At 36.7% G+C, this 14,826-nt stretch overlaps 1 protein-coding gene across 1 annotated transcript in view; it reads right to left on the reverse strand.

The window, feature by feature from the left end:
• Positions 1-3,541: 3,541 nt before the first annotated feature.
• LOC140146313 (GDP-mannose 4,6 dehydratase-like) overlaps positions 3,542-14,826 on the reverse strand; it is a 306,686-nt gene continuing 295,401 nt past the window's right edge. The window contains exons 10-11 of the mRNA XM_072168112.1: positions 5,495-5,563; positions 3,542-4,767 (exon numbers count right to left, since the gene is read on the reverse strand). Coding sequence (XP_072024213.1) covers positions 4,705-4,767; positions 5,495-5,563 — 132 coding nt within the window. The 3' untranslated portion in view covers positions 3,542-4,704. The remainder of the gene's footprint in view (positions 4,768-5,494; positions 5,564-14,826) is intronic.

Below are 14,826 nucleotides of genomic sequence, written 5' to 3' on the forward strand. Positions count from 1 at the left end.
GTCAGAACTCTTGCCCCCCCAGAAAAACCCCAAAATTACGAAAATTTCCACTTTTTACGGTAATTTCGCGCAAACCTTGTTGATTTTGCCCCCCCTGACATTCATCTTGCCCCCCCTAATGCCCCCCCGAAAAAAAATTCCTGGCGCCGCCACTGAACCTAATTTATTTTTGGGAAGGGTCCACCACAGTAAATCCACACCCACACCGTAACATAGAAAAAGTCCTGCATATGGGTCTGATTCTGTTTGTATGCATGAATCCCGAGTATACAACAATTGCACCAAAACACACCACACATTCTACTGAACTAAATTAAACAAAACAACAAAATCTACCAATCGCCTGATAATCAATAATTCATTTCAAAAGCTAAATCATAATTATACATATCAAATCTCACACAATTACACCGATATTACATAGAAATCAAACAATACGAATAAAATAAATCATTATAGGTGATATTCTACAAAGAGTTGATTAATGATTCACAACAAAATTCCTGTATCCCAATCAGGGTCTTAGCTAAGATTCAACAAGCGCCTGTCATGTTCATCAAAACTGTCCGTCCAAAATTTGACTCGGACAACAAAAACCAAACTTCAGTCTCTTCTAAGGGTTCAGTCAGTTCAAATAGCTATTGCTATAATAGACTTGGTTTGTTTGTCTGGTCTTGTTTTGAGTTCACAGAACTTATTCAATCATTTTTTTTAGAATTTAGCATATGTCACAGGCATTAATTGTAGGGCCGGTGTCGGCACCGTTTTTTGATGTCAACATATTTCGTATCTTGACGTCGAGAGAGTGTTGACATACATTTGGGTTCCGAAAAAATACCAGGACTTTTTTTTTCATGATTTTAGGAATATTTTAAAAACTTTAACCTAAAAATATCTAGAAACACAGCCGGCAATTTCAGCAAATTTCCAAGATGGCCGTCTTCATAGCGAGCATGTAGCGATGAAGTGTACAATTTACACCAGAAAACAAGGCATAATACTGCCAAAAGTATGCCCCATGAAGGCAAATAACATGAAAAATTGGCGAAATAGTAGGTAAAAGATAAGATTTGGCATTGCATTTTGTTGAAAATACACTGGAAATGGCCAATATTTTGAGTGAAAATGAGCTTGCCTGACGAAGTTTCATTGCCTATGTTGACATAATTCATTTTGTCGACAGGATTCCGACAGAGGACCTGTCGACACCGGCCTTAATTAATTGTGCCTGTCCCAGGAGCAAAGTGCCCGTCCAAAATGACAGGTGGACAGGTGGCTGGCTAAGACCCTGATCCCAATTATTTCCCATGTGAGGGAACAAACCAAAATCTTGATGAATCCCAATAAATTTAACAAGTTATCAAGTTGACCTTGTTCTCTTTTGCAAAAACGAGTGTGTAAAAATAACACCCAATGTTTTTCAGACAGGCCAGTAGCCTGGAGTTTATTGTTGAAAAAGAGGACCTTTTTTGAGTTGATTTTTAAATAAAGAGGACCGGGGGCAATTGGGTGTTTTTGGAGGATTTTGGGGAAATAATGAATGATTTTAGGCCAATATGGGCTGGAATTTGAGGGTTGGGTTAATAGAGCTTCATTGATCTTTTGGTTTCTTCCCTCAAGGAATTACATTTTCTGAAATCAGGAAATTCCCTGAAAACATTCATATCCACAATAACATTATGAAATAATTCTCATAATTCAAACCAAAAAATTCTATCAATAATTAGAGATGTATAGCGTAACCAGTAGGAATGTCATATTAAGTAGAAAAAATAAAACTATGCTAAAACTAAATTTAACTTAAAACATTCAATCCGTATTGTTAATTTGTACAATACAAATAACATGAATACTTTCTTATGTTACAGTAACCATGATGGTTACAGTGACACAGTTTTGATAGCGATTTCTGTAGCAACAATGGTAATTGATAATCATTTTACAAAATTTCTTTTTAAAAATATTCTTTTTAGTTAATTTCTACAATATCAAGATATGTGGTCCCTTAAGGGATCTAGAATGAGCGTTTATGCCATTTCGACAGTATTTTTTGTGGGACATGAGAGCACCTCAGACGTATCGAATTGCATTCTGAATACGAAGCATGTCTTTCTGATATCAAATAATTTTTTGAAATTCACGATATAATACAAATTTTATGACAAATTATGAAAATTTGATATTTTTCAAATTTTTGATATATAACAGTCCTCGAAATAAATTTGATAAATCTAATGATATATTCTTAAAGTGTATGTAGCTGGGAGGAAGCCGACGATCAATTGAAAATTTTGACCTTTTATATTGAAGATATGGATTTTTTCCCCAAAAAGACCTATTTTGTTTTGGTGTTTTGGGAAAAAAATCCATATCTTCAATACTGAAAAGGTCAAAATTTTCAATTGATCGTCGTTTTTCATCCCACCTACATACACTTTAAGTATAAATCATCAGATTTATAAAGTTTACTTCAAGTACTGTTAAATATCAAAAATATCAATTTTAATGATTTGCCATAAAATGTGTATTACATTGCTAATTTCAAAAAATCAAAATTATTTGATATCAGAAGGACATTCTTCAGTATTCAGAATGCAATTCGATATGTCTGATGTGCTCTAATGTCCCACAATAAATACTGTCCAAACGTTCATACCCCAGCCCTTAAAGCAAACTTTTCACCAATCATCTGTGATAACCTTTACAATTTTACAATTAATTTTAGAGATGTACAATGTATGAGATATACAACTTTATTTTAAAGAAATAAGTCACGGTGGGTAAAACATCTAATCAAAGATGGTCAAATCCACTTTCATTATAAACAAAAACTTTTTTTTCTATCATTAATATTTATTGTTTGGTGATGGTCCTGATGCAAATCAGAAAATACGAACTTTAAAAAACGCACTTAGGTAAAATAAAATGATCCCTAAACGAACCAAGTAGAGGTCTAAAAACAACCCTTTTTCTACATGTAGAAAAGACCTCCTAAATGCAATTCACTTTTTGTTCATTCTTTGAAAAGGACCATTTTTTATATTTTTCTGGTCATGAATATAAAACTAGAGTGCCCCCCCCCCCATTTGGGTTGTAACCAGACAAAATGAGACTATGCAGAACTTAATGTCCAGCATAAGCAGCCCCCTTTGTGAGTGACAAAACTGAATTTGACCAACTGAACTAAATAATGATATACACAGTTTATTCCCTGACTAAACACATTAGTCCTCAGCAATCTCTATTTTTGTTACATCTACAATATAATGAGGTGATATAATATTATAATATTTGAGTTCATCTATGAAGACTTCATCATGCAATATGCATTTGAATTATTGTGTGGTACCAGCATCCTATTTGTGGACCAGTGGTGGCACCAGAAATATTTTATTTTTCAGGGGGGGGGGCATAGACATAGAGGGGCAAAGTGCATTTCTGGGAGGAGCAAAAATCAACAAATTTTATACAAAAGTGGAAAATATTATCGAAAAAGTTAGAAATTTGCCCAATTTTGGATTTTTATTGGGGGAGCCGGGACATGGGGAGGGGGTAAATGGGGCATTTGCAAACCCCTATGGAACCGCCACTGGCATTGTGTGTTGCTCTATAGGCACCAGCAATCACAAGTTATAAAGTGTAGCAATAACTTGGCAATTCATGGCATCTTCAGTACAGGAGACAGCATGGCATGAACTGCAATTTGTTGCTATCTACTGAAGATAGCATAAAGAGCAAATAGTTGCTTTTGCTAACGATGGCATAAAATGCAAATTGTTTCTATTTACCATAAAAAGCTTGAAGTGCACATATAACAAATTAATAAATTTGGTATTATAGACTGGTAATTGCAATCTTGCTCATCTAACTATAATGCTGCTCTTGTGTCCGTTTCTTTAACAAAGGAAATCAAGAAAGAGAATATGTTTTTTGTGTAGCACCTTCCAAATGCTTAGTTAAATCTGCCATGTTGAATTGTCATTCTTGAGGAAAAAATAAAGTATTGGATATTTTCTGCGTTTTATTGCATTATTCATTATTATGTTTTGATGAATCCAAGTGTGTGAAAATATTGGATCCAACACATAGTAATGATAAAATTGGATGCTTTACGTCCAATATTTATTGGTCATAGCTCGACAAATAAACATGGGCTCAATCAATCCAATTTTATATCAAACCGAAAAAATATCTTTATACTGGCTTAGGCTAAAAAAAAACAACCATGTTTGTTTCCTGTAGGTGACCTCAAAAACCAATATGCAAAATGAGTTTTTTGTATCTATTTATATTTTGGAGTCCTGATTTATAGTAAAACATGCCTCAAAATCACAAATATTTAATGTCAAATCAGTGCAGGGTAGGTTAGATTTGAATATTATAAGTTTTAGAAAAATTGTAGATTGATTTTATTTATTGATTTATTGATTCCATATTGCTTGTAAAGCAAATTGGATTTTTTGTTGTTGAAAATATTGCCATTGATTTTTTGCATGAAAATATCTTTTTACTGGATTTCTCAAAATAAAGAAACAAAATGCTGTAAAATTACTCCAAAAATGAAATTCTATCAGCCTATGGGAAACAAACTTGTTTTTTTAGGTCTTAGGAAAAATACATTTTAAATAGCAATCTACACATGACAAAGGATGTATTCTCCCTTCTAAATTTCCTTGTCCGTTAGTCAGGATGGTGAGTTTGTCATTAAGCGCTTGGATTCTTCTTCATCAGATTCACGTCATAATCCATCATCTCTTTAACCAAACTCTGAAAAATCAAAATAAAATTAGTAGAGTAATATCATCGAATCAGTTTCAGAAAACTATGCCAGCAATGATTAAGTAGAAGTGATAGTCCAATTACAGTTACAGATACCAAGTTTCTATGGGGGAGAATGGGCGGGAGAGGAGTAAAGGGGAAAATTTTGTGACCATCATTTCTTTTGCTGTAGCCTTCAAAATGGTGACTTGCCACTGGTGATCGTCTTCAATACTCAGATATCAAACCCACCCAAAGCTGTTACTGGGGGTGCACAGGTACAAATATGCCCAAAATGGCAATCCGAAAAAAGTCCACTTTTTTCCGTAAACAAAGAAGTTGAAATTCAGCCCTTTTTAAAAAAATTACAAAAGGTACACTTTTTCTGGTAAAATGTTGAAATCAGCTTTTTTATGTCAGTCTTTTTAAGAATGAAAAAAATTCACACAAGGTCCACTTTTTAGCCCCTCCCACCCCTCGTTAATAAATCCTGGCTATGCAGCACCCACCTCCAGTCTAAGGTAGGGGCAGATCCAGGATTTGAAGTTAATAAAGTCTTTTTCTTCTCCTTCATTTCCCTTTCCCCTTCTTTCTTGTCTGTTCTTTACTTTGGGAAATTCTAGGGGGGGGGGGAGGAGGGCATGTGCTGTATCAATCTGCTTACAGAGTTAAAATGCTGTATCTACAAGTAAATAACATAGCAGTTACTACACTTTGACTTGGTATGAATGTTTACCTTGAAATCTACTTTAGGTACCCATCCCATCTTCTCCTTAGCCTTGGTGGCATCACCTTGAAGAAACTCCTGCAAAATATAACACAAAGATATAGAGTGAAACAAATGCCACAGCAAGATGGTATACAGGTGAGTTCTAATAAGTAAAATCAACTTTGAATGAAAAGGGTTGCTCTTGTGGTCTGACAGGGTAAAACTAAAAGGACAAAAATGTTGAAATGGAAGGGACTTGGACCTTTGCTTTCTCTCTCCTCAATTGTCAGTCTCTTGGTTTCTGTCTCAATCTGTCTCTCTTTGGTCTGTCAGTCTGTCTCCTCTTACTCACTCTTGTTGACCTCTTTATACATCTCTTTACCTCTCCATCTCATTTAATGTGCTTCACTGTCTTTCTTTGTTTGTCTGTCTGTCTGTCTCTGACTGGTGTTCTCTGGCTTTTTCTTTTTTGTTTTCTCATTTTTTTATTCTAACTTTCTCATCAATCAAAGTCAAAGTTCTCAGGGTTATAATAGAGGTCCTTAATTGGTGTATAAACTTGCTCGGATGTACCAATATGACATTGTACACAAAATGTACACAGCATCTATAAAAGCTGTAAGTAAAACAATGACTAATAAAGAAAAACAATAAAACAAACATGTATACAAACAGACAAGTAAACATGCAGAACAACCAAGGAGAAAGACAACAACAAGCAGACGAAACAAACATTCAGTCAACACACAAAGTAACTCTTTGTAGTCCTGAGAGTACTCTCAATAATGAATGGAACATACAGGCTCTCGCCACAGCCTGTCCCCAAAAGAAGCAGTTCAATAAAAAGATGTACTTTTGGGCAAACAAATCAACTTAACCAAATAAGTCTACCAGTGGTGTGTTGGGGCCCTTGGGCTTTGGGTGCTGAAGCCCCCCGCACTTTGTTAAAAACATGTAAAATCAGCCGTTTTTTGGCAATTTTTAGCCATTAAGCCCCCCCCGCATAAATCTGAAAGCCCCTCTGAGCCCCCCGCAGGAAAAGATCCTGGACACCATTGGCCAAAAAAATCCACCTTTTTGGTTGCTTTGCACAAAAACCCACCTGTTAGCATTTTTCCACCAAAAGATCAAACTTTTGTCCAAAATGTGAAGTTTGACCCCCCCAATAACAAAATAAATACGTCCAATTTGTGGAAGCATGCACCTGCAGCCTATCAGCAGGACGTCTCAAAATCCAAAGTTGTAGAGAACTACCCAATATCACACTGGACACTTGACCCCAAAACAAATTACTAATTGCATCATTAAGTTTTCAAATTAACGAGCATTACGTGTTAGACAAATAATGAAATCAATACGCCTCATTAACAAGCTGGAATGACCCTCTTAATTAGGAACGTGCTCACCAAATCCCCAAATTAGGCAAAAGATCTTTCTTTGTCAATATCACTTGAATTTTTTTCTGCTTCAAAACGAAAATTAATTCACAATGAAAATATACTTTTGTGGTTAAATTCTTTCTTTTTGTTTCATCACTGGACTTAAATTACGCCACAAAGGAATTTGTGTACCTGGAATACCACAGGGGTTTAAGGGCATTATTTTACACCAATTAAGTTGATTAAGACTTCAGTCCTAAATTACATACAAAGGAAACACAATAGAGGAGGTGGAAATACCTGAGGTGATTGTGTTTTTGTCTTAATTAAGGTGGATAATTTTAACACCAATAACTTTTACTTCATTAATTTATTGATTGACTTGTAGAAAGTGCATGTACTTTTTTGGAAAATGTTATTTTGTACTTTTTACTGGAAATTGGAGGTATGAAAGTAGAAATTGACCTAAATCAATTTGTTTATACCTGTGAATGCAGGTTCTAAATGCACCAATACTAGGCCTTGTTTGTACTCATTTTAATGCATTTTCAAGCTGATTCCAAACATGATCATACAAATTTACAATTCTGAAATTTTTGTATTAAATAAAAAATTTAAACTCGTTATCTGTAGTCAACACCTGCATGGAGAGAGTCAAAAGGCATTTTTAAGAATCCGGGTTTCAAAACAAGATTGAACACTGCTATTCTACTTATTCTACAAACCTTTTAGAACACATATTACACAGATAATCATGTTCTAATTTCTTTTAGAACACATGTCAGGTGTTAAAAGGGTGTTACATCTATAAACACATCCGATGTGTCAAATGAAATATACAGTGAAACTTTCAATCATAGTATAACTATCTCCAAATACCTATCACCATAGCATTGCTGACTCTTAAAATCTGTAAGCAGCCAATTCTCAAATAATTTGCGGATCATGACCTTGTCATCGTACCGAACATGACGTACCCAGTGTGGTGCCCTCTATCTACCGGTATCTTCTCAGGCTATGACTAAAAATACCGACACCGTCACGTCTTAGCGACACTGTAATCCCTACCCCACTGCTGTACACGATATCAAAATTGCACATTTTCGAAAAGTTTACGGAAAAATTTACAAAAACAATTTTCTTGATTCCCATTTTTAAATATTACTGCTCACACAATTTTTTTGTATGGTGTTAAAGTTAACAACATCATGATCTTGATTGGAACGTTTATTATGTGAAGTTTGATACAAAATGTTGATTTGTCAAATATGGTCATATTTATGGTGGTATAATGACACAGTTGGTAGGGAGTTAATGTGGATATCAGTCACACAGTAGGTTAGTGCACTGACGGTTCAAGACAAATGTTGAACTGCAAGCGCATGATGACCTGCGTCTGAAATTTCTCAAATCCGCGCATCGCCAGGGAGTCCACACCAGTATGACACCGCAGTACCTATGCAATAGTGGCCTACTTTGTGTTTACAAGATACATGGGAAAAAGTTGTAAGTGACATTGCTGCCTTGTAAAATGTATTGGCTTGTTTATCACAGTTCAAAATTTCAATCAAAAACTCTGTATCTCACATTGGGACAAGATTTCTGTTAACCCCCTGGACACTACTGGTCATCTAACAGCATTTCTGATTGGTTGATAACTTGAAATGTTCATTTCAATTGCCAATTATGACTAGGCTTTAAACTATTTATGGTTAAACTTGCATTTGCAGATGATCTTATTAATACCCTCCTTGATTGGTTCAAAATTGGATACAATATTCATTTTGGCCAATCAGCAGGTAGTTCTCATGGGGTTAATGACTTAATCTTAATTCATGATCTTTTGACTCTCTTACTTGAGCTCAGACTTCTTTACCTTTGCAGTTTTTCAGGACCTGTAGAAGGCCTTTGACATGATCCATCATGCAGTACTGGTCACAACTGATCCTCTACTTTGAACTCATATAGAAACTCAACTCCTGTTGACTATCAACTTATGAGCTCATACTTTTCCATCGGTGCAGTTTTTCTGGACCTGTAGAAGGCCTTTGATATGGTCCATCATGCAGTGCTGGTCAAACTGATCCTCTACTTATATAAAATTAACTCAAATAGAAACTCTCAACTGCTGTCACCAAACTCATCTAGAGAGGCAACTTCATTTTGGCAAGTTGAATTTTGATTCATGATCACATTAATTTTGATTCTCCAATTGTAACTCAAATAAAATTTTGATTCCTGATCACATCTGATCCTCCCTTGAACTTGCAAAGAAACTCAACACTTGTGAGTCTCCACTTGTGAGTTGCATATTCACTTAGATAGCCATAACTCCATTTTGTTTAATAATTTTGATTCACATCTGATTCTTTCTTGAAACTCACAAAGAAAATTCGACTCTTTTGACTCTCCACCTATGAGTCATTTTTTGTATCTATTTGGTGTCTTGAATTTTGATTCATGCTCAAAATGCCTCAAAAATCCATTTGTGACTTCAATTCTATATCAGAACCACATTCATCACCTGAAACTTGATTTAGAATTCCATGGGGGGGGTTCTTCAGCACAAATGATGACCATCAGGAACCTGCCGCAAACATAGGCAGCATTTTCGGCCTTTTGGTATATCAATGTCCCCTTTTTCTAGGCCAATTTTGGTATATGGATGGGTCCATTTTACAAAATTTTCACATTTAAAAAAATAGAAAATAGCCCAATTTTGCTTTGCTGTAGCCAAAACATTTTGAAACTTGGGGAAAAAGTTGTAAAAACTAAAACAAAATGTATTAAATTTGGCCAAAAAATTTGACTTTTAGTATATCGATGGTTGATGGGTCCTAACTTTGACTAGAATCCTAATACTCATTCAAACTGGAGTCTCCCCATCAGTCCGAAACACTGCCAATCCAAACCACCGTCAGTCGGAAAATCTAATTGAATTTAGGATTAGGATTAGGGTTAGGGTTGATATCTTTTCAATTAGATTTTCAGACTGACGGGGGTTTGGATTGACATTGTTTCGGACTGATGGGGTGTACCCGGCAAATCAGTGGCAACACTTACTAAGAAGAGGGAGGTTGTTGTTGCTATAGGGCAGCTATTGCTACTTGCAACCTCACAGCTTTGTTGTACACCAGTCTCTGGTAACACTCCAACCTCATCTAAGAACCAAAGCAGGAGGCCTACTCTCAAATTTCCTACAAAATGAGGATAATTGGTCAGCCTAATCACCAATCACTTAGATAGAGAATTCCAAGCGAGCGCCCTCGCTTCCCCGCTGTCGTCACTTTTTAATGAATCTTGACAAGCGTCACGGTTTGACATGATACACAATGCTTAGTAGCAAACAAAAGTTGGTTGATCGCAAAAAAGTTGCAACTGCATAATAATAATAAAGCAGTTACACCTTTCTTGGATAGAGGCATTGAAATAAAAATCCCATTGACTTCAAAACTTGCAGGAGCTTAATAGCTTCGCTGATAGGCTAATTTTCTGTCGTAAAATTGCCAACTGGGTGGTGAGGTAACCGTATCCGCGCATCTCCCCCGGAATAAATTGATGTTGGATTGGCGAGACTAGCCCAACCCCAGAGTTTACCCATTAATATGTTTTGATGAGATATTGCTCTCACCGGGGTAGGCAAAGTATGCGCACCGGGAGGGCGCTTGCCGCGTGACGGATGACATGTAATATTTCTATTTGGCATATTCTCTGGATGTGAGCATTTAGGTTTGGTAACATCATTGTTGTGATATTAAACAAAACGACAATAGTTTGTTTGATTTGCAATTTATTTCTTGTGAGTTCGTCATGAGGCTTCAATTGGCCGCTAAGATCGGTGTTTTTCTTTCTCGTAACTGTTACAAATCGTAAGTGCTACCGTGAGGAGGGTGCTTAAATGTGCTGAGTGTGGAATAACATTGGGAAATTTACAATTGATATGGTTTATTTGGGGCTGAATATGAGCAGAAAACCAGGAAGCTAGCGCTGGACATGTCAAAATGCTACCACACATATATACAAATCTTCCATAAAATAGACTCAAAGTGAGAAAAATCTGTGCTAAAATAGTGAAGATCCCCCCCTCTCTCATCACATTTTTTCAAAGCTATGCATCTTATTTTGTGCTAATATTTTGAAATCAATAACTCAGTATTGTCCGAGAGGAGGTTATCACTGCTGCTTCACAGTAGCTTGAAGCATAAACTCGCTATGAGAGGCAGTATTGTGATCCATGAACTGAATCAGTTTTATTATTTGATAGAATACCACTGCAAAAAATTAAAGAACTTTCTTTATACATAGAAAAACTCCCATAATGCTTGTCTCAAAACATCGATAACCCTGCCTCCTAGTGACAGCACCCCCTGGTAATAATGTGCCCCATATCATTAAACCCATCATAATCATACATCGCAACCATTTAACCACATTGTCCGACTATTTATTCCGAAAACATCACGTCACATATCTATGCTATCCCCATCTATCTTCATTCGTTATCAAAACTATTATCCAAAAACCTAGTTTTCATTTATGACAAAAGAAAACGTACAATTTAGGCAATATTTATTCACCCTTAAGATCTTAATAGGTTGGGCCAACCCTTCACAAGTATCAAAATGTCACAATCTTCGCTTGTTTACATGCCCAAAGATCTTGTAAAGATGGACGTCCCCTTCGCCAGTTTCTTTAACTCAAAATTTTGACTTCTGGTGTTTACACACCTAAAGAATCATGTTATATGATGGGCCAACCTATCAACTTCAAATTCTCTGTTTCAAAATCTTATCTCAATGTTTATACACCCCGCAGATCATCTATGATGGGTCGTACCTTTGACAGTTTCTCTATTTCGAAACCCTGGTGTACTGTTTACTTGAATAACGTATCTAATAGCCCGGTCCTGGCCCGGTCCTTCACTGTGGATGATTGGTCTTCAATATACCTATCACATTGTTTGTACAATTAGATTTCTTAATAAAAGCTAACAGCTGATCATAGGCTCAAAAGTTCACTGTTAAGATGAGTTACATCTTAGTTAGCATCAGTGGAGCCAACAATTAGGGATGACACTCTACATCTTAATCCCATCCCCACATCTTAATCTCACTCCCACCAGGGTAGGGCTGTGGGTGGGACTGGGGGGCTGGGGTCCTTATTAAAAGTCAACAGCTGATGAGAAGTTCAACAGATCAACATTGGATGGGTAACATCAGAGTTAAGCATTAGCCATGGTTACAGAGCATGATGATGATAAAGTTTCAATTGTCAAAATCTTCAAATATATATTTAGAGAATATTAGAGGGATTCTTGGGACAACCAACTATGGTAGCAACACGATGACCTCCCTCTTGGTAAAATTCCTCTTGCAAATCATTCTCAAATGACAAGGATAATTTCAAGCACAATCCCACCAATACGATGGATGTTTTATTTATTCCATGGGAGGGGAGATATACCCCCTGTGGTACCACCATCCAAGTACAGGGGAGGGGAATCTTGATCAACACAACATACATCAGTCAATCAGCTTATAGTAAGTACTCATGGAGCACAGCTTCATTCAATGGAAGAGGGGTGCCACACCTACCTAATAACCAAGGGGGATCTTGTTTTCCACAACATCACCAGTCGATCAGCTAATAATTTTTTGCACATTATAAAATGTTAGTACTCGTGTAGCACATGCTTCATTTCCTGGGAGGGGGGAAAATGCCTCACATGGCATCAATAACGAAGAACTGGGGGAACTTGATCACCATAATATGCATCTATCAATCATCTTGTAATGTTAGCATACTAAATGTTAGTACTCATGGAGCACAACTTCTTTTCTTAGGAGGGGGGCAAATGCCTCATGTAGCATCAACAACGAAGGAAAGGGGGATCTTGATCGCCATAAAATACATCTATCATTATTACTCATGTAGCACAAGCTTCATTTCTTGGGAGGGGGCAAATGCAAATGGCACCAACAACAAAGAACTGGGGGACCTTGATCACCATAATACCTATCAATCATCTTGTAATGTTAGCATACTAAATATTAGTATTAAATGTGGAGCACAAGCTTCATTTCTTAGGAGGGGGCAAATACCTCATGTGGCATATCAACACAGAAGAACTGGGGGATCTTGATGGCCATAACATGCATCTATCAATCAGCTCATAAATATGTTGGACTATAAAATGTTAGTACTCATGGAGCACAAGCTTCATTTCTTAGGAGGGGGCAAATGCTTCATGTAGCATCAACACCGAAGAACTAGGGGAACTTGATCGCCATATCAATCATGTAATGTTAGCATACTAAATGTTAGTACTCATGTAGCACAAGCTTCATTTCTTAGAAGGGGGCAAATACCACATGAGCATCGATGCTGAAGAACTGGGGGATCTTAATGACCATAATATGCATCTATCAATCATCTTGTAATGTTAGCATACTAAATATTAGTACTCATGGAGCACAAGCTTCATTTCCTGGGAGGGAGGCAAATGCTTCATGTAGCATCAACACCGAAGAACTGGGGGAACTTGATCACTACAACATTGCATCAATCATTCATCTTAATGTTCGCATACTAAATATTAGTACTCATGGAGCACAAGCTTCATTTCCTGGGAGGGGGGCAAATGCTTCATGTGGCATCAACAACGAAGAACTGGGGGAACTTGATCACTACAACATTGCATCAATCATTCATCTTAATGTTCGCATACTAAATGTTAATACTCATAGAGCACAAGCTTCATTTCTTGGGAGGGGGGAAAATGCCTCATGTGGCATCACTACCGAAGAACTGGGAGATCTTGATCGCCATAGCATGCATCTATCAATCACCTTAATGTTAGCATACCAAATGTTACAGTCATTCACGACCCTTCACAACATTCCATCATACCAATGTGCCAAGAACTGAAACCTTTTGCCGGTAACTCGATGCTGTATCATGATTTGTGTAATACTATCAGCATAGCTTCATCAGGGTACGTATGTCTTGTATTCCGCTACTGTTTGCGCTGTTAAATGCTTGCCTAACTCGTTGGACCACCCCCTCATTTGTAAGATATGGGCAAAGTTGTAACTATCCAACAATGCATTTCTACATTTGGTATAGTTTTAACTATGCAGAGAGTCTTAAAAGACTCTCTGCATATTGTGTATTTTAGGTTATCATTAAGATTTAGGGTTAGGATTATGATTTGATTAATAAACAGAGGTTGCACCAAATGGCAAAGTCCAGCATCATCATGCATATTGTGTATTTAGGGTTTGGGTTATCATTAGGATTTAGGGTTAGGATTAGGATTTGATTAATAAACAGAGGGTGCGCCAAATGGCAAAGTCCAGCATCATCTGTTTATGAGGGCCAATTGTTCCATGAAGTGAAACAGATGAAATTGCTATGTCCACTCTGCCCACATTACCGCATATTTTTGAAAGCACAGACTTTTAATATTAAAATATTGTCCGCATATACGCAAAGGCAAAAGAACAAATTCTTATTCTCCTTGTACATGTACACAAGAAGCTGCTTTTAAAGCAGCTCAGATAGGAGCATAGAGGTGTTTGCACTCAACTGCAGCAAATGTAGGAATTAGAAGTAGGAACAGTTTGATAGCCAAAAATGACCAGTTCCCAGGCCCACAGAAGTGCTAAACTGACACGATAACCCAAACAACCAATGTAGGCACAAAAACAGGCAAAGTTTGATGGCCAAAAATTGCAAATTACAGAGCCCACAGAGGTGTCAAGAAAACAGTACAAAAGTACACCGGAAGTGTCGAAAATCACTGTACACATAGCAGACAAACAAATCCAAACAGACAAAAAAAACCAGCAACTGATGTTTCCAGTAGATAAACTGCTCTTCTTCAGGGACAGACAACAAAATATAAAACCAAACAACAAAAACTACATGCTGTGGTTTAGAAACAAATTTGAGTCAAACATTAAAGGCAAGTTCAAATAG

The sequence above is a fragment of the Amphiura filiformis genome, chromosome 2, assembly GCF_039555335.1.
Source record: "Amphiura filiformis chromosome 2, Afil_fr2py, whole genome shotgun sequence".
In the NCBI taxonomy this organism is placed as follows: domain Eukaryota; kingdom Metazoa; phylum Echinodermata; class Ophiuroidea; order Amphilepidida; family Amphiuridae; genus Amphiura; species Amphiura filiformis.